Raw genomic sequence first — 19082 nt, 5'->3', positions numbered from 1 at the left:
TTGTGGCAAAACCATATAATTAAGAAGTGGCCATTTTCATTGCAAATATCTCTCTCTCTCTCCCGATTTGAAAGCATGGAGGAAGTCTTTTGGACTGCTGCTTGCTTTCGGTGATGCTTTTCCCTGTGCCGTTGAAAATATGTTTTGAATATATACATAATATCTATAAATATACACATATATATAATACAAGAGGTTGTAATCATAGATTGACCCTTGCACATGAATATGTAATGCATTTGCAATCATGCAATTGGCAATCATAAATCATCAATGCCCTCGCCCCTCCCTCACTTGTATATGTAATGCATTTGCAATCATAGCCCTTCATCATGCTTCATGATATACACTTTCCTACCGCATACTGAAGCACGGGTACGTCGGAAAAGCCTTACTTTTCGATACGCCTACTACACTGAGAAGAGGGACCATGTTGTCTGGTATTTATGTCAGGAAGGAACCCCAAACATGGCAATGCCAGTGCATTGCATGTTTTCGGATGAGATTTGTAACGCAATATGATCGATATGTCGCGTCGTATTATGTGTATAGAGAGAATTGCCTACAGATGAATATAATTAAACCGGTACAAATAATTTTGGGACAAACAGTGTGACACATTTTCCCTATAAATGGAAGTTGGATCACTTTGTCCACTCATACCTAGTGGTCCAATAGATGTAAGTTCATTCACATTGCCAAAATTTCATTGGGTGTGGGCCCTATCAATAATACAGGCACTCCTCCTCTGATGAGTCTGATTTATCTTTTCTTCTTTTCTTGATGGTATGATTTTTGTTTTTTTTCAAGACTTGTTCAAACACTAATGTACCGTCTAACATCTCCTCAGTTAGCGATTACGTCGTTGTTGATGGTCCATCCCGGGCCATTCTCTCGGTGCCTGTCCTGCCCGAATCTGTAAGGGTCGATATGGGTGGTAGCATTCGAGAGTTTGTGCTTGGATTCACTATCTACTGTTGATTCATATATTATGCGAAAATACCAGGAAAAAAAATATTCGGTAGACAGGCCTTTCAAATTACAAGTTGGCCCATGGGCCAGAGTGAGGTTCGGACAATTGTTGGCCCATCGGGCTTGCAGGACCCAGGTTAGGCCCATTAGTGCGAAGGCTCGGCAACAAGAAAGAATCAAGCTTTCAATGGTGGCGGGCATGCAAAGCTAAGTGGGAACCATGGGAACCATAAGGCATTCCTTTCTTGTTTATTTGACATTATCATTGCTTTCCTGCCAAGCTTAGGATCCGTCAATGGTGTTAATATAATGAGTCGAATTTTATCGAGTCGTAGAAACCACAACACACAAATCGATCGACCTCAACAACCCCGTCATAGCCATGCCGCCAATTTACTCATCTGATGATTCTGACGTAGACTTCGTGCCACATAAGAAGTGGATCGGCCATGAGAGGTCAATGCATGAGGTCCTCGGTGGAGGAAGAGGTGACTAGTCTATGCCTGTCAAGGATATCACATTCTATAAACCAGAAGAATGGCTCTAACTAACCCAAACATTGTGATTTTGCAGTGGCAGATTTGCTGCTATGGAGGAACATAAACGTGTCGGCCGCACTTTTGGCGGGGACAACCCTGATATGGTTCATGTTCGAGGTTGTCGAATACAACTTCGTGACTCTCGTCTGCCACACCTCGATCACAGCGATGCTCGTGATGTTCATATGGCGCACCGTCGCCGAAATCTTCCACCGGTTCCTGTCTCCCAAATCCTCTTTCCCAAAGAACTGCATAATCATCACCTTATCGACCTGCATATCGAACTTTATCTGTTTCTTACAGGTCTATCATTTTTCTGTCAGGGAACCTCCTAACATCCCGAAACTAATCCTAGAAGGTTCGATGTTCAACGAGATTGCTCGGACCTTTCATGCAAGATTCAACCAGTTCTTGGCAAAGCTACTTGACATTGCCTGCGGAAGAGATGTCGTCCTTTTCGCACTGGTATCCCTCAAACAATGCTTCCAAGTCTCGACAACACATGTAAGGCTTAATACACGTCATTTCCTGCAAATCAAGCTGACTAAATTTCTAATTTACAGGCAATCTTTGTTCTATACATACTGTCAGTAATTGGAAGCTGCTTCAGCTTCTTGAATCTCCTTTACCTGGGTAAGAGAATATCTAGCCTTTTTCATGGTATTGATGCCGATGTCCGGGTTGAGATGTTCTAAATTGGTGTGTCAAACTAGGATTTCTGTGCATGCAAACATTGCCGTTCCTGTATGATCGGTATGAGGAAGAAGTGGATCATCTCGTCGGAAGAATGGCTAGGGAGGTCAAGAGGCTCTACAGGAGGTTCGACAAACAATTCCTCAACAAGATACCGAGAGGGCCAGTGAAAGAAAAGAAGACCAAATGATTCAGGAATAGTTGTACGGGGTCGTGAAGTCACTTTTGTGTTCATTTGTACAGTTTACAAATATGTGAAGGGTATATAGCAGAGCTCTCACTGGAAACAGGTTTCCCTCTGATGAAAAGGAATGTTGAAAGAATAATGTAATGCATGAAGATGGACTCTTTTGGATTGTCTAAAATCGTCCAGAGCAGATGACTCTCTATAGTAGATTCAGAAGAACAATCTAACCTTTCTAAAACAAGATGTTCGGTCTGCAGATGATTAAATTTAATACGAGGATAACAATCTCGATTGTTTAAGACCGTATCACACTCGACTTGGTACACATTCCACTAAATGGAAAACTTGCCCAGTTATCTCCTCAGGAATAACAGTAACAAGGCAAGACTTGCTCTATTTGCAGGTTGGACCGAACATACTTCATGAAAATAATTTTGCTCCTAACTGTGAGTAAGTCGCAATTCGAAACAAAAAAATTGTTTCTTTAAGAGAAAATAGAAGGCATTGAGTGTGGAAAAATCTGAGTGCTGGAGGATAGAAAACCTGAAGAGCTACAGAGAATCAATCTCATGCCGGTGCTGCACTACTGAATGCTTTCATTCTTGTGGTTTTGGCTTGCAACCTTTGCATGAATGCTGGGTTAGCTCTGAGCCTGTCCTTGACATATGAAGTACGAGCATCCTCTACGAGCTTGTTAGCTTTCCCTGCTTCTTCAATAAGTGATAGAAGCGTCCGAAGGCAATCCTTCCTGTTTTCTTCCCGATGCTCGAACCTATTGGATAAAAACGACATAAGTTTTTAGGATCAACTACCTCGATTTGATCAACTTGAGAACGCAAGAAAAATGAACTAAGACCCCACTATTACGCTGTACCTTTCACTAGTAATAGTAAGCTCATCTCTCCCAGGATGGTATCGTTTCCCAACCAGCTCTCTCAGCCGCCGAAACTGGTGTTTCGAAAGCCCAAGCTCCTTAACAGTGACAGACATTTTAACCTTCCGATTCTTGGGATGCCACGCGTCACCACCTGGGGCAAACACCACACGGGTTTGCCATCGGAGAATTGGTCCCTCTCCTGGGGGGTCATCCGATTCTTTCTCTTTATCGGGTGCAGCATCGTCAAACTGTGGAGGTCCTTGCTCCTCCATCATATCTGCGTATTTTAACAACATCTCATCCTCAAAAGTCTTGAACTGCTCGAAAGCTTCTTCCGGTTGGCACTCCCCGTTCTCGCACAATTCCCCCAACTCATTGAACTTCGCTTCAACCTCTTTCTTCAAGTCATCTGGACAAATGGTTTGACTCAGAGAAGCACAGCAACAAATCTACGATAAATTATAATCTCTCTCATCAATCACACCGTATTATGTGCTTGCAAAATGCAAACACCAAGTCACAAACGAAATAGACAATCAGCGATCCAAATACTAGTTGCTTAGCTCCAACTTTTAACTAGAAACAAAGTATGCTAGACCATATCATCATCAAAAGGATTGACTCGGGGCGAAGCTATAGAGATCATACGTCCAATTCTCTCACTTTTTCTACGTTTGTGAACTTCTCTCTAATAACTCATGAGAATTAGCTTTCGAATTACTTCAGATTCTGAATCACAACCAAAAGAATTCGGTAAATGGAACGTCTGAAATCGGGTTTTACCGGGAAGAAGCTTATCCCAAGAAAGCATGTCCTCGAGGATTTGCTCGCACTCTTTGGTATCCTGCAAGTACCCGTGCTTGACCGCCTCCTCGATCATCTCGTCCCACTTCTTGTCATCCATATTGAAGTACTGGTCTTTAGCCATTCTGTTCACCACAATGTCCCTTGCGCTGTACAGATCATCAATCTCCTCGTCCGTTGAGTACAACGCCTCGAGATCCGATTCGAACTCCGAATCCCTAACATCGTCGAGCGGCTGCATCTCTAACTCCTCCAGCAGCTCCTCATCAGTCTCCTCGTGCTTCTTCGTCCACCTCCTCTGCAAAATTGCCTCGAGGATGGACGGGAGAGCTTCCTCGTCTCCCTTGAAGTACTTCTCTATCCTCATTTTCAGTTCTACAAAGGGGGAAAGCGCAGTTCATACCCGGAAGAAAGCATCCAAAACCGAAGCTTAACGAGAGAAAATTTCAGCAACAGCAGAAAAGTTTAACCTTTGTTACTGACGTCGGGCACATTGATGGACGCATCTTTCTCCTCAGCCGACGCCAAGTCCGTCTCTGCAGCACCGGTAGGGGATTCAGTGTTGGAATCGTTCTCGGAGGAGAAGAATCTGAGTCGGGGAAGAGTCCAATCAGCTCGCGGGGCGACAAGTGGGGCACTGGGGCTCGGCTTTATGGCGGCCGGAGAGCCAAGCAGCCGGCGAGCACAGAGGGACGCATTTCTGAGCAGCGCCCGATTCATTGCGAGGTTCAGTCGTTAGGGTTTAAGGAAGGAGGGTTTCAAGCTTGACTGAGCTGAAGAAGCTCAAAGCTCCATGGAAGCAGCAGGAGGAGGCGATGACGATGACGAGGAGCGAGCTGTTGCACAGTTAGTGGGCCTGACGAGAGAAGCGCTGCCCATATATCCTGGGCTTGGCCCACTAAGAAAATACGAGCTGGTCCAGCCCAATATGGCCCAATTAGGGCCCTGAAATCCTATCTTAACATCTGAGTCTTTCTTCCTGCTCTTCTTCTTCATCTACATTGGCGATTCAGTACTTTGATTTAGTTGCCATTGCTCGAGTCAAGCCTCGACTTGGACTGAACTACGAGTATCTGTCCATTTGGTCCGGTCATGGCTCGGAATGGTAAACAGTTGGCAGAAAAATAGATCCAAATTGACGGTATATAAGATTTCTAAGTTAAAGTTCATGATTGCTTTAGTAAATGGTCGAGACTCGAGAGCCCCTTAATGACAACCTCACTTGTATGACATCGAACCGGGGTCGGGGAATGATTAAAATGAGAACATAAGCCACCCAAAAAAGCAAAACTAGACCAACATCCAGAAAACCGGTTACTTTAAGTGAACAAAGCCGAAGCAAACATAAAAATGCAAAAAGATCATCAAGGTGAGTACATTTCGTGTGCACTCTTCCTTTCTATTGCGAGCCTTCCTCTTAGGACATATGTTCTTTCGTATGAACCAAGAATGGTTGGACACAAATCACTGATCCAACAAGAATAACGATATAATTCCCAGAGTCAATAATCCTCCTCGCGGGAAATGGTGATGACCAAATGAAGATCTTTTTTCTGCTGCAAATGTTGCGGATGCTGCATTGAAGTTCATGGGAAAGGGAAGTTTGTCTGTGGGTTGGAGACTGAACTTCGTCATTTATGACGAACTTCGAGCCACTAGTTTGCTGAGGAGGTCACTAGAGAGAGAATCCGCTCTACAATTTCTGCTGATGCATTGGGCTTGGCAGCCTTCAAAGCCCTCTCCGACATAACTGTCAACTGATCCTCATTCCCTGCAGACAAATGAAGAAATGAGAGGAAACAAGAGAGCAGGCAGATCTCGTACTTAATCAAATAGAAAAGCGAGAAGGTAACGATGCCTCCAACATTGAATGGACACGAGTGACAAATCACGTCTCGGTAAAACCCAATTTTGGTGAAATTGGTATGAATCAAATTTGAACATTTGGTGAAAAATCGCAATTCCTTTTAAGTTGAAAACGTCCATACTGCTAAGGATGCCAAGTAACAAAGATACTAGCTTCCTGTTACAGAAGATTCGTACTCCTTTGCCAGTATTTAAAGTATGTACAGAAGAATTATGGCTTGCGATAAGTAATTTCAACTCGTAGTTGTGCTTCCACAGTTTTTTTTCCTTCACGATATTGGCAGCATACCTAGAAGCTCCTCAATTGCGGATTTTAGGGTGATAGAGTCAAGCTCATCTTCCCTTATGATCCTGGAACCGGCTAAATCAGCCATTAGAGATGCATTTCTGAACTGATGTCCCTCTGCAACGTTTGGTGATGGTATCTAAAATGCCGGAGAAACAGAGTCAGTTTCGGTCTGTCCCGCCTAGTCAATAAAATAAACTAGTAAAAAAATCATGACTCTTGCTAACTTTATAACCAGAGAAGTGTAAAAACTTGTTTCAAGAACATTGCGCTATACCAAAATAGCAGGTTTTCCGGTGGCCAAGATTTCAGAGCATGTCATAGCACCGGCCCTAGAAACAAGAAGATCCGCAGCTGCATAGGCCAAGTCCATGGATTTCAAGAACCTTCACGAATAGAGAGCCTCATAAGCTATTCTGATGACAAGAAAATTCAGGAACAAATGGAATTAGAGGAAACACTAAAATTCCCTCAGGCTGTCACATTCAAGAATTAACCCAAATGAACTAAAGAATATTATATTACAAGTACTTTCCCAAACATTTCCGAATCACTACTAAACCAACAACATTTTAAAGAACTTTGTAGATATGCTTGCTTGCAACTTAACTAGTAAGTTTTCTATCCAACAGAGGCTCCTTTTAAAACTCGAAGTGAAGCAAGTGTATTGCATAAATATCAGTCGGTGCACTCCAATAAAAAGCAAGAGTTACCCCTTCAGAGATATTACCGTAAAGAATCATTAAATTTAGTCAGCGATCATAATATCCAGTTCATGCAGTGAAACCTAGAGGGCAAGACGAATTTCACCAGTTGCACCTATCACTCGAAACTATAAACACTGAATGGCAAAAGGATCCAACCAACTACAATGATGTGAATAGCACATGTTCCATAGGAACTTTCATGTCTCCCAAGTGACGTACCCAACTTTCGCATAAACTTAGCCCTTTTATGAAAGCGAAGACAGCACGCAGTCTTACGAAACAGGAAAAAGCTCAATTGTCACTGACGATCCTTCGTTTCGGTCTAGTACTCTCCATAAATTGTTGTTGACAAACTACTCTAAGCTGTGTTCAACAAGACTTGTTGTGGACAACTTATAGAGACAAATTCACCAGCATCGAGGATCCTCAACTGCAAAGGATCCTAGCTTAGCTGAGCTGCTGAATCAAGTACTTACGGTCGCACTAACAAATGCGGATGATTTCTGACGAGGCTGTCCATCTCATTGAAAGACTCTACACCTGTTTGCCATATGATGAACAAGTTCTCATTCTCCATCAGTATCTCATAGTACAGATTCAGCATTGCAATGTTAATTGAGTTTGCCCCAATAGACCCTCCAAGAACCAACACCACCTTCGCCCCTGGCGCTGCCCTCTCGCTCTCTTCCAGTTTTGGGAAGAAATATGACCGAGCCTCCGCCTTTGAAATGTCCCGCTTCAACGAAAGCCTTATCGGGTTCCCGCACACCAGACACTTGTGCTTCGGAAAGGAATTCAGTGTCGAATTAAACGCCACAAAAACAAGATTCGCAAAGTATGAGAGAACCCAATTCGCGATCCCAGGGAACGCGTTCTGCTCTTGAATCACAAGGGTGATCCCTTTAAGAGCCGCGGCGAGGCAGAGAGGGAACGAGACGTAACCCCCCGTGCCCACCACGATCTGCGGCTCGAACTCCCGGAGGATTTTGTAACTTCTGATCAAGGATTTGACCAAACGGAGGGGCAAGAACAGATTTTTCGGGGAGAACAAGGGACGGGCCAGCGGGGGGGACCGGATTGAGGCGAAATTGTAGCCAGCGGATCGTACGGCGGCGCTCTCCATGCTCTTCGGTGTGCCCACGAAGAGGATCAGGGTTTCGGGGCTCTTGTTCTTGAGCTCGTCAGCTATAGCGATAGCCGGGTAGATGTGGCCCCCGGTGCCGCCCCCAGCGAATACCACCCGGAGGTCGGTCGCCGGCTCATTGGGTTGCTGGTTCGTGGGAAGGCAACATGGGACTCTTCGTGCCCTGCAAAACCCACCAAAAAAAAAAAGAAGGGAACTTTGTCAGCTACTGTTCATCTGCTCCGCCAGTTCAGGAAGAGATTATGGAGAGAGAGAGAGTTTGCCTGTGGGAGGAGACAGGAGGAAGGCAGAGGTTGGCGGCTGCGGAGAAGATGGAGACATGAGAGAGGGAAGCCATTAATGAAGGTGGGAGCTCAGTGAGTGCAGGGGGGAAAGAAGAGGCATCGGGAGGAAGAGTCGCGACCCTGTCTATGCTGGCTGAGGTTGTGTGTCATTCATGTCACGTTCACACCCATACATCTCAATAAACAATTGACTACTGATGCCATTGGACAGAAACTGTACTGTCGGGTAACGTTTTTGAGGTTTAGCGGTTAGCAGGGAAGATGGAAAGTGACAAACCAAGGTTCAGAAGGAGATGGATTGATGGGGGCAATGGTGCTGCGGATATTTCTTTGGGCTCCTCCACTTTTTGGTCTATCCTCTACCACACCATGTGTGCTCGGAGGCAGTCGAACGTGGGGCGGACCATCGATGCAGTTATGATAGTCGGGAGATGGGACGGGAAGAGTACGAGGAAGTTCCGAAATTTACTGTAGTTCAAGTTTGGAAGTGAGTTTTAGCACAAAAGAGATTGGTCCATAGAGGGAGCTCGATTTCGAACTTTTTATCATTTGGGACCACTATGCAGTGGCGAAACTGACCACGACAAGCTCACTCGACTCGACTCCCCCAACTTACAAAAAAAAAAAAAATGCAGGTCACGATACTGACAAGAGGGGATAAGGTATATCATATATAGAAACTCCAGCCCAATATTATTTCTCTGTGGTCCATTTGATTTATTCATATAGAGTAGTCACATTCAACCAGAATGCGAACAAAAGGACCGGACTCGTCATGGTGAGACGGCTCGGCAGCGAAACTGGCCACTGTGAGACGGCTCGGCTCGGCTCGGCTCTTCTTCTTCTCCTCTGTGGCCAATGGGCTTGCTGGATTTGGATTGAATTGTTTGGGCTGATCCAGTGGGCTTACCTGAATTTGGGCCGTGCGAGGATTCATAGGAGCTGGGCCCATTGAATCAGAAGAAACGTTTACTAACATGGACATAAAGTATGTACTACTCATCAAGGTGTACTGCAACATAAAGATGTACTCATTCATATGTACGTCCACTGAATCATGTCACTTTTAAGATGATAAATCGAAAAATATATAGTGTTTTAATTGATCCCGAATCTTCTTGCCCTACCACTTCGGTATTTATATTACGTTAGTGATATCGATAATCTGACATAGTTTGGGATATGCATGCATATATGTAGGACTAAACCATTTGTGAACTACAAAAATCTCGCTATGATATATGTTTTCCTCGTTCAGCTCATGTGACATTTGTGTAGGATTATACGTATAATTCATTAATTACTATTTGCCAGCCTAGATAAACCTTCATAAATTTCGGGAAACAATAAGTAATTAGGTGCGTATATGATCGAACTTACAATAAGTCATCTGATTAAGGGTATGTAAGTATTAAGCTTAGTTAATGTCCAATGATTTTTGTCGCAACTGATGATGAATAAAATGCATATATTTATAAAGATCATTGATAAACATGGTTCTTGGTCTCGACTATACAGATCTTCCTGTATATGCTTTTCAGTCGTGTTAGATATTCTTGAACTATTTGGTCTGACGCGAAACATGTTCGAGTCAATGCCAGTGCAGTAGACCGTTCGTCACTGTGGATTCTTTGTATATGTTGAGCAGTAAAATGGGATAAAAATCTCACATCGGAAAAGAAAAAGAAAATCAATGGATTAATATATGACTTGCGTATCACCACTTATCAGTTTGAGCTTTTAAGTGTATATGAGCCCGAGCCCGTATAAGGTCAATGGAAATTCAATATGGTATCAGAGCCTAGGTTATGCGTATGCGTACCTATGCGAGTGTGCGCACCCACACCACGCCAGACCCAGTATGTCCGAGTGCAACAAAAAAGAGCGCATCGTGTTAGCCCCCCACAGCCCGAGCACGGAAGAGGAGCTCAGCTCGAAGTCAATTGTTGAGGGCGGGTGATTAAGGGCACGTGACAACGTATCGTCAAATGACCACATGTTGCACGTGAGGACGGATGTTGAGGAGTAAAATGGGATAAAAATCTCATATCGGAAAAGAAAAAAAAATTCATGGATTAATATATAACTTGGGTACCATCACTTATCAACTTGACTTGTTAAGTGGATATGAGTCCGAATCCGTATAAGTCCAATGGAAATTGAATAGTATATATGCATTTTTCTGTGGCAGTGTATGTTAGACTATGTAAATCTGATCCGCGTAGTCTTAGCTAGCTTATGCACTTAAGATCGATGGTTCCACCAACAGATTCATTAGATGAATACGATTTATTAAATTTTGTTAGTAGAGGAATAAGCAGTGACTAATTATTTCCTGAATGATTTTATTTGCTCCAAATATATGTGCGTGTATATATGTATAAAACTTAGAATAGATATATATATAATATATATATATATATATATGTTTTCTTTCTGAATAAAGAGAAAGAAACTTGCTCAGATATATTTGTTTATGCAGAATATTTAAAGCAATAGGATGATATATATTCTGAGATCATGTATATGTATATGTATGTGTGTGTATATGTTTGGCACAGAAGATGGGATAGAGGAGAAAGCCGGAGAACATGGAATAATAGTGCAGAGCCCAACCCCACCTCCCAACATACAAACTTGTGGAGGCATTTCTTCCCACCAGAGACTCCTTCCCATCAGTTGCTCCACATTATTAATATTTTAATTATTGATTTTATCTTTTCTCCAAAAATTAAAAATCATATTATAAAGATAAATATATATATATATATATATATACATATATGGACTCCATATATATGGCATGAAAGAATTCTTCTTTAATATCTTTTGGATTGGGTTAGATATGATTTTATAGCTAGCTATAGAGCGTTTGTTGTATTACTGTCTACTTATTAAGATACAATAAGCATAATCCGAATACTATAATCTTTATGTGAACTATAGGCTTCATGCACTTTAACTCCAGTTTCGTTTTTGTTTGGAGTACTCTTATTAGGGTTTTATTGACAAGATGTGTTCAGTTATAACCTGTCTAAATTGACATTCACTTTATTGGATTACACGTATACACTGAATCAATAAAACCCGTGAAAATTGACATATATATGCGTATACACTGAATCAATGCTAGAACTACCGTGTAAGAAAGAGTAATCATTTTAATTGGTTTGGGGTCGTGTTGGAGATAAGTCTTATAGCTAGCTAGGGTGTGTGTTGTGTATTAATAATAAAGATATAATAAGCGTAATCCAAATACTACAATCTTTATGTGAACTTTAGACTTCACGCCCCTTAAGTCTGGTTTTCTTTCACCAAGCAAAAAGAAAAAAAGTTTGGTTTTTCTTTCTCTCATAGTCATATTAGGATTTCATTCACACGACAAATGTGTTTAATCATAACCCGTTGAAACTAACCATTCACTGTATTAGATCACACGTATACAATGAATCGATGCTAGAACTGTCGTGTAAGAAAGGGCGATCATTTTATGCTTATCGCCCGACCCAAATGAAAGCTATAATTCTTTGTTCTTTGCACATGTGAGTCTAGCGTGCATGGAAAGCTACCCATATATATCAAAAGAGGGTGTAGTTCAGTGGGACACGCCTTTGTTTGATAGCCAATAAGTTCTAGGTTCAATATTTCGCGGGAGTATCCGTACATATTTATATTAATTATTAGAATTTTTAATTTATTATTATATATATTAAGTCTACGAACCTCCCTTGTAATGAAAAAAAAAAAAACCTATATCTATCATTCTATATATTTATCTATCTTTGAGTGGGAGCGTGCATATTCAAACACACACTCTAATTTAAGTTTGATTTTGAACCATTTGGTCAAAGAAGGAGGAGCAGAAATTATCTAAGATGCGAAATTATATTCCTTGAGAGTGCCCCAATTTGTCCAATCAAAACCCTCTATTGCGTCACTTCACACATACAAATATCCCCATCCCTAACCCAAAAGGGAAAAGCAAACGACCAAATTCAATATATCGAAGAAAAAATATTCTCTCCCCATACGCACGGACCCCATCCCTTATTGGGATCGATACTTTTTCTCAGTTCTTGTCATAATCCCCTTTATTAAGATGCTACTAGCTTTTCCGTTTGTCATCTTACTCCATCGGATATTTGATGCCTAACGTACAAAAATATGTCAGTGATGTTTGTACGTATATACGAAAGCCTCTATATAGTATGCATCGCGGTCGTTTCTCTATTTTGTATAGGCAATACTGAAACAAAAGTGTAGCCTCAGACAATAGTGCATCGTCAATGTATATATATTGTCTAAGATGATTTAGCATTAGGTAAATTAATAAAATGTGAATTATTGTGAAGTCCTTTTAATCTTGTGGCGACACAGGAGAGGTGTCTTCACATTATTAATAATCAAGATTAGTTAATAATCTCTGCTCATGCATCATTTTGCTTATTAGTCAAGAAATGCTTTTAGTTACGAAATTATATTACATCTAGGGTCATCCCAACTCAGTACTACTAACAAAGTTCGCTCAGGGGTGGTTTATTCATCGATAATTGAAGCTACACCTTGTGGTTCAACATCAAGTCATTCGGTATATATATATATATATATATATATATATATAGGTATATATGAGAAGTGATGAGCGAAGAAAGTGTAGATGCCTTCTCAAGATTTTTCTAGGGTTAACTCGATAAAGCTAAAGATGCTCTTGATAATTCTGCAGTCAATAAAATCAATGTCGATTGGGTCCCATAATATGGGGAAGACAGGGAGTGGGGGGTCAACACGTGTGCCAATATGGTAAGCCCCACAGGTCCAATTTCTTTGACAGGGCCATGATTAGTGACAACTGAGAGAAGAGAACCCAAAAACAGAATGGGAAGAAGATAAGGGATGTGTGTTGAGGGATGCTTTGGATGTTTCCTCTTTCTCCCCATGCTCCTTGGCAAGTTGCGTTGCATAGATATGACATAATATGTCTATATTTACATATAGATATGGATGAAATTGGTGATCAAATTAAAGATACTCATTCCTTTCCCCAAAGTAACAAATTCATCAGTCGGTCCCCGACATTGAACATGCAAGCTATTATTATATATTTTAATATATTGTCAGTTGTACAGACATACATTATATAGATGCCATTCGAACTTTATCAGATAGCCGTAAGACTCTTATCTTTCATTGTACTGTAAAACGACTGGGATGCAATAAGCATAAAAGTTACAAGGTCTAGAGATATTCAACAACAGAGTGCACAACACTACGTGCATTAACTGTTTAAGTAAGAGACATATTCATCTACAGGAGTTGAAGATTTCGACCTTTCGTATCAATCAAATATAAAAGATCAGTCTAATCGTTCTACCCATATATATTATTTATCAGTGAACATTAATACAATCTCTATAACGACTCACTTTGAATTCCAAGATCCACCGTTGCCTATGAAAATAGTAACGCGTGCATTGCACCTCTTGCAGTTCGCCAAAATTAAGATTGATGAACCATGGAAAGACTATATAATACCTACTCAAACTGGCATAGGAATTAACATCATTCATTATAAGGTAAGAGCAAGTTTTATTGAAGATGTGTGCAGGTATCATATGAAAATCTAAAAGATTAAAAAAAAAAGGAAAAAAAAATAGTACTTTTAGGGCTATTATATATTCCTTGGTAAATAGAAATTTTTTGGTGGTCCACCTTGTCACAAGACATGCAAAAATACCAATTAAATCGCAACAAATAGGAAAATGAACGTAGATCACTCAAGTAATTTGTCATAATTGTTCTTAATTTATAACAAAAACTACCAAGCTCATGGGGCATTTTGACCATAGAAATTCCCAGAAAAAGTCATCACTTTCAGTACTAGAGGGACACTCCATTTTGTTAACTAAAAACCCTATAAATAGGAGGCATGGGTGGGGGTTGATACAGTCATATCCCTTTCTTTCTCTATCTCTCTCCCCCGCAAAGGCCCAATCAATGAGAGACCAAACAAACCCTCAACTCAACGCCCTGTTTCCTTTCCTAATAAAGAAACCTTCCCTGTCCCTTTTCCTATATAACTACCTTCTTGTACCTCTCAGCCTAATTAGGGTCCCCAAATGTCAAAATCTCACCCGTATGCATGTCAGGAGCCAGCTAGGGCTAGAGGGTGAGCTAGCTAGCTAGGGATTTGAAGGGAGCTGAAGGGGGCATATGCACTGGCTATATATATATTGGTGATGTATCTATCATAAGCTAATGATAGCTGTTGACAGAAGATAGAGAGCACAGATGAGGACTTGCTAAATATTCAAGCTAGCATCTCTTTTCCTTTGTGCTCTCTATTCTTCTGTCATCACCTTCTTCAGTCTATCTATGCCCCCTTTTGATCATTCAAAATCCTCTAGCTTCTCTCCTCTTCCTTAGTTTTCCTTTCTTACTTCTACGGTTGTATAGGTAAGTCTTCCGATCTTTCTGTGTTTTAATATACACAAGTTTCCATATATTTTAATTTGGATTGATGATTGAGCTTTATGTTAGAAATCATTTAATAAGATGCAAATTGAGTCGAGTCATGAAATTAACTACTCCTCTATCTGCTACTTAGTTTTTGTTGGCACCGGATGCTGTGAGTTAGGATGAACTCGACAGTGCTTTTAAGAGCTTTGATTTTTTGGCCGGCAAGTTCTCGGCCTTGTTTGGTTATCCGTTATCTGTGTTTTTGCTATCTTTGGTCTAGTTTTACTGATCTCCCCCACTATCTTTTGGAATTAATGAAAACTGAAGAGACTATAATTGGCTCGCATGCTCCTTCAGGTAATTAATTGGATGTTCTTTTGCTCAATCATTTCATGAAAATGGGAAGTTCAGAAATTGCTGATCTTATACTATATGTTGTTGGGATTATAATTAATTTCAATCAATAAATGGAGTAATATCATCACAAGCCGCACAAAACAAGACCCCTTTAGTTGATCTCGTGTAGAGCTAGCTCAGTTAATCTTTTGCTGGTGTATTCTATTAGGCCGTCTTTCTGGTGATCAATCTCATCATAAAATGCAATTAAGGTAGGTGCTTGAATTTGAAGTTGCGCTGACGTGCATATATAAATGTATATGTATACTGCAATTTGATATAAGATGGTTGATTCCTACAATACAAGGAAGAGTGCAGATGCCACTTGCTCTAGTGGGCAGAGAGATGAAATGTTGTGGACGAAGGAGGTACACATATTGTTGTTCCTCTTCTTTCCTCTTTACCCCTTTTTTTCCTCATTTTGTGTGCACAGAAACCGAAATGTTTTGGACGAACAGAACGGAAACCGATCGTGCCTCATACCAATGCAGAGTCCCAGACCATCCCATATACTATACTATTCCAGTGATAGAATAGTATAGTGATCATTTGATTATATATATCCTTTCTATTCTGACCCATATATAAGACCAACTGGGCAACGAAGAGAAAAGACTGAAATCCAGCCTTCTTGCTGGTGTTATCCATGTAAAGATTTCACCTCTTGTAATTCAATTTGTTTGTAACATGTCCGAGGCTAATGTTTCACCGCTTAACGTGAAAATAACAATGACATATACTAATGTTGTGTGTTAATTACCAAAATTACATATGTACAAAGTTCGGGCTTTCAAACCCACATTTAGATCAACTCAAACAACTGACATGCTTCCTTCTCCTTGATGCATCTCTGCATCTACCACGATTGAGATTGATCGTCGCCCTTGCCACTTATATATGTATGAATATTCCCAAGTTTTCTGTTCCTTCACGGACAGTGATATACTAATATCCAGCCTATAGACCACTACATAGAGTAATGAAATCTGGTAAATGATGAACTAGCCATAGAACATTAATTGTTTACTCAATCTCCTTTTGCTTTCGAAGCTTGTATGATCTGAACTGAAGTGCATTATTGCCTAATTGCATGAAATTACTCGGCACATAACAAGCACATGCAAAAGTTTACTTATCTGGGTCTTCCATGACAGAGCTTGACCGGAATTACCCAGATTAAGAAAGTTCAATCCATAGATATATATATGCAGACATGGTTCTAATTTTACGAGTGAAGATCGCCTCATATATATTGATACGCTATTGCCATTCAGTTCTGTTACAATCATAGTTGAAATTAACTTGCTGCGTGCATCAATTGACTTCTCCTGTAAGTTTGTGAGCACTCTCGACATTCAATATCAGAAACTTTAATATTGTATTTGGTTTTAGAGTTGAGTATTAGTTCTATTTGGTTTGTAATGATTATATTGTTGAATTATGAGAAAAAGTATGAAAAGATAATAGATAGCTGAGAGAAAATAATGATTGTGTTGTTAAATTGTGAAAAAAAGTAATAAATAATTGAGAGAATTTAACATTAAAAATTGAATTGAATAGTTAAAAAAATTGAAGAAAAATGAAAAAGTAATAATTGTGTTATTAAATTGAAGATAAGTGGAGTAAAATTAAAAATTTTTGTGAAACCAAAAGGCCCAATTCCTTCGTTTTTTCTCTTTTTCATTTTTTGTTCAATTTTCGATGATTTCTCTCAATTTTTCCGTTGATAAATGGAAACGGTTTTCCATGGCAATGAGAGGAGAGAGAAATCCAATTATGAAAGTTTCCAAATATGAATGGGCCGTACAATGACGAGAGTTTCCATTTTTACAATTCTGCCTACCGCACGAAATTTGCGACGTACGTGTCAGAAGGGCCCATCTATCCGTCACTACAACACCCTCATCACTTACAATCCCACTTCTCTTCCCGTTTTAATTATCTTCGATTTTGAAATCATATACGAGTTCGAGCTTCTTCACTGTTGGATCTGTTCCGAAAACCAAGTCAAGGGGGGAAAAAAAAAGAATGCCAATAATATCTGATGTTAAAACTACAATTAACGAACTAATATTCAACTAACAGATCTCATACCGTATGACACGCCTTTCGGTGAGCTTGTGTTTAAAATTGCAGGACATCTATCCCCTATAGATATTTATATGTTGTCAGATTAATTTTTTGTGGTGTGATTCTTACCGTAATGACTTACAGAGGGTCGGGAAGTACAAAATAGAGGAATATTTCGTACTCCAATCCTATATTTCATAACAAAAAGGGTTAATAATAATAATAATAAAAAGTTATAAACTTTTCATATTTCAACGATTTTAGCACGAACTTTTTTTCTCCACAAAAAAAATCACAAATTATCGATTTAATAACAATGTCAGTACGGGATCAATATCGTCGTTAATTTCAATGGAAATGACTGAAGTATACACAAGAGTGCCATGTGTCGCACGGTGAGTGGCCGATATTTTTTCTAATAAAAATAATTCTGACAAATAAAAAACAAAAATGAAAAAAAAATCGAAGGAAAGACCGCCCTCAATTGGGGTCGTCGCTAGCGCCTTGATGTAGCCACCACCCCCCAATTGGGGTCGTTGGTGGTGCCTCGACGCAGGCCACTACCCCTTCAATTAGGGTCACCGAGGACCTCTCTTGTTGCTGGCCGGGGGTTCTTCGATTCCGGCAGGTCGAGGCCTCGACTCCAACCACCTACCCCCAAAAGGGGGTCATCAACGACCCCAACTGGGGGGTGGCAGCCGGCCCCGATGCCCCCACTGCCAGCCACCTCCTCCTTTCTTCCCTTCGACTTTTTTTCTTTTTTAAAAAATTTTTCAGAATTATTTTCATTTAAAAATATCGACCACTCACTGTGCAACACCTGACACATTGATGTACACTTTAGCAATTTTCGTTAAAATTAACGGAGATTATGACCCATGCTAACATCGTTATTAAATTGATAGTTTGTGATTTTTTGAGTGAAATAAAAAAAGTTATGCTAAAATCATTAAAATGTGAAAGATTTAGGGTTTTTTTTTGGTCAATAACCCCTCCAAAAAAAAAAAGGAAAAAGGAATTGTAGCTAATTGGCCCTTCCTTAGTTTAGGAATCTAAGTCATTCGTCATTGTCAAGTCTGCAAGTCCACTAGCCGGACATGGAATATAAAAGGACTAGGAGGAATAGTACTATAAAGAGAACAAGAAAGAGAATTGATCATTGAAGCTTATCCAGTAAAATGTACTGCTGGACTCGATTGAGCGCGACCTCCAATTGGCCAATAACTTATTTGTTCTCTCCATGTGGTCCACAAGCCTCTTTTCTTCTTCGAATCATATCTCGATTCTGTGTGTCCATTCACCCAGTCATCTTTCAGCAATTTGGCTTTCCACTTGACACATGAGGTTGTATCAGCTAAGTACCATGAACTGGGATTGATGGAACAAGGAGGAATTCATCATCCGGACCCTTGGCCAATGTTATGGAGACTGCTAGAGAGGTTCCAATAACCACCTGATCATGGTATCGATCCAATCTCGCCTTGAGTCGGCGAAATATACGGTAAACTTATAAACGCTAAGATTCCTCGAGTTGTAAAGTTAAAAGATGCAATATGCATAAGAACTTGTATCTAGTCAAAATGTGTACTTTTGGATGAATGTCAACTGACATTGCCTTGGAAGTAACCCTTTGGCTTAGATGCTCGGATTTCCAGGGCGTAAAGTCAAGAAATTGGAGATGATTCTTTTTGAGGGTGTGTCGATGGATGTGGTTGAGATTGGATGCAATCCCTCTATGAACGAAAAGGAGAGAAGGAAGAAGTCATGTTAGTACGAGTCGGTTGACTTTTGTAGGAGGGTT

At 40.3% G+C, this 19082-nt stretch overlaps 3 protein-coding genes across 7 annotated transcripts; 1 reads left to right on the top strand and 2 right to left on the bottom strand.

Annotated features, from left to right (window-relative positions):
- Nucleotides 1-1255: 1255 nt before the first annotated feature.
- LOC116187582 (reticulon-like protein B9) lies at nt 1256-2569 on the top strand. 4 transcript variants are annotated; one of them, XM_031516377.1, is made up of 5 exons: nt 1265-1460; nt 1546-1726; nt 1835-2015; nt 2075-2144; nt 2225-2569. In XM_031516377.1, exons 1-5 carry the CDS (start codon nt 1355-1357, stop codon nt 2392-2394), a joined length of 708 nt encoding a protein of 235 aa, XP_031372237.1. In that variant the 5' UTR covers nt 1265-1354; the 3' UTR covers nt 2395-2569. The 4 variants fall into 4 exon arrangements, with proteins under 4 accessions (XP_031372234.1, XP_031372236.1, XP_031372237.1 ...); XM_031516378.1 differs by having other exon boundaries at nt 1274-1460; nt 1835-1976; XM_031516374.1 differs by having other exon boundaries at nt 1256-1460; nt 1546-2015.
- Nucleotides 2570-2649: 80 nt separating this feature from the next.
- Nucleotides 2650-4880, bottom strand: LOC116187581. Its single transcript, XM_031516373.1, has 4 exons — nt 4543-4880; nt 4052-4447; nt 3266-3677; nt 2650-3163 (listed from the first exon to the last, which is right to left on the bottom strand). The coding sequence occupies exons 1-4, from the start codon at nt 4790-4792 to the stop codon at nt 2959-2961; spliced, it is 1263 nt and encodes a 420-aa protein (XP_031372233.1). The 5' UTR covers nt 4793-4880; the 3' UTR covers nt 2650-2958.
- A 347-nt stretch (nt 4881-5227) lies between these two features.
- LOC116187580 (UDP-N-acetylglucosamine--N-acetylmuramyl-(pentapeptide) pyrophosphoryl-undecaprenol N-acetylglucosamine transferase) lies at nt 5228-8720 on the bottom strand. Of its 2 annotated transcripts, XM_031516371.1 has the most exons (5): nt 8339-8700; nt 7408-8238; nt 6502-6610; nt 6228-6363; nt 5228-5843 (listed from the first exon to the last, which is right to left on the bottom strand). In XM_031516371.1, the coding sequence occupies exons 1-5, from the start codon at nt 8410-8412 to the stop codon at nt 5728-5730; spliced, it is 1266 nt and encodes a 421-aa protein (XP_031372231.1). In that variant the 5' UTR covers nt 8413-8700; the 3' UTR covers nt 5228-5727. The 2 variants fall into 2 exon arrangements, with proteins under 2 accessions (XP_031372231.1, XP_031372232.1); XM_031516372.1 differs by lacking the exon at nt 5228-5843 and having other exon boundaries at nt 6264-6405; nt 8339-8720.
- Nucleotides 8721-19082: the final 10362 nt, after the last annotated feature.

Source organism: Punica granatum, chromosome 8 (assembly GCF_007655135.1).
Source record: "Punica granatum isolate Tunisia-2019 chromosome 8, ASM765513v2, whole genome shotgun sequence".
Taxonomy (NCBI): Eukaryota; Viridiplantae; Streptophyta; class Magnoliopsida; order Myrtales; family Lythraceae; genus Punica; species Punica granatum.
This window is presented reverse-complemented; position numbering and strand designations above follow the sequence as displayed.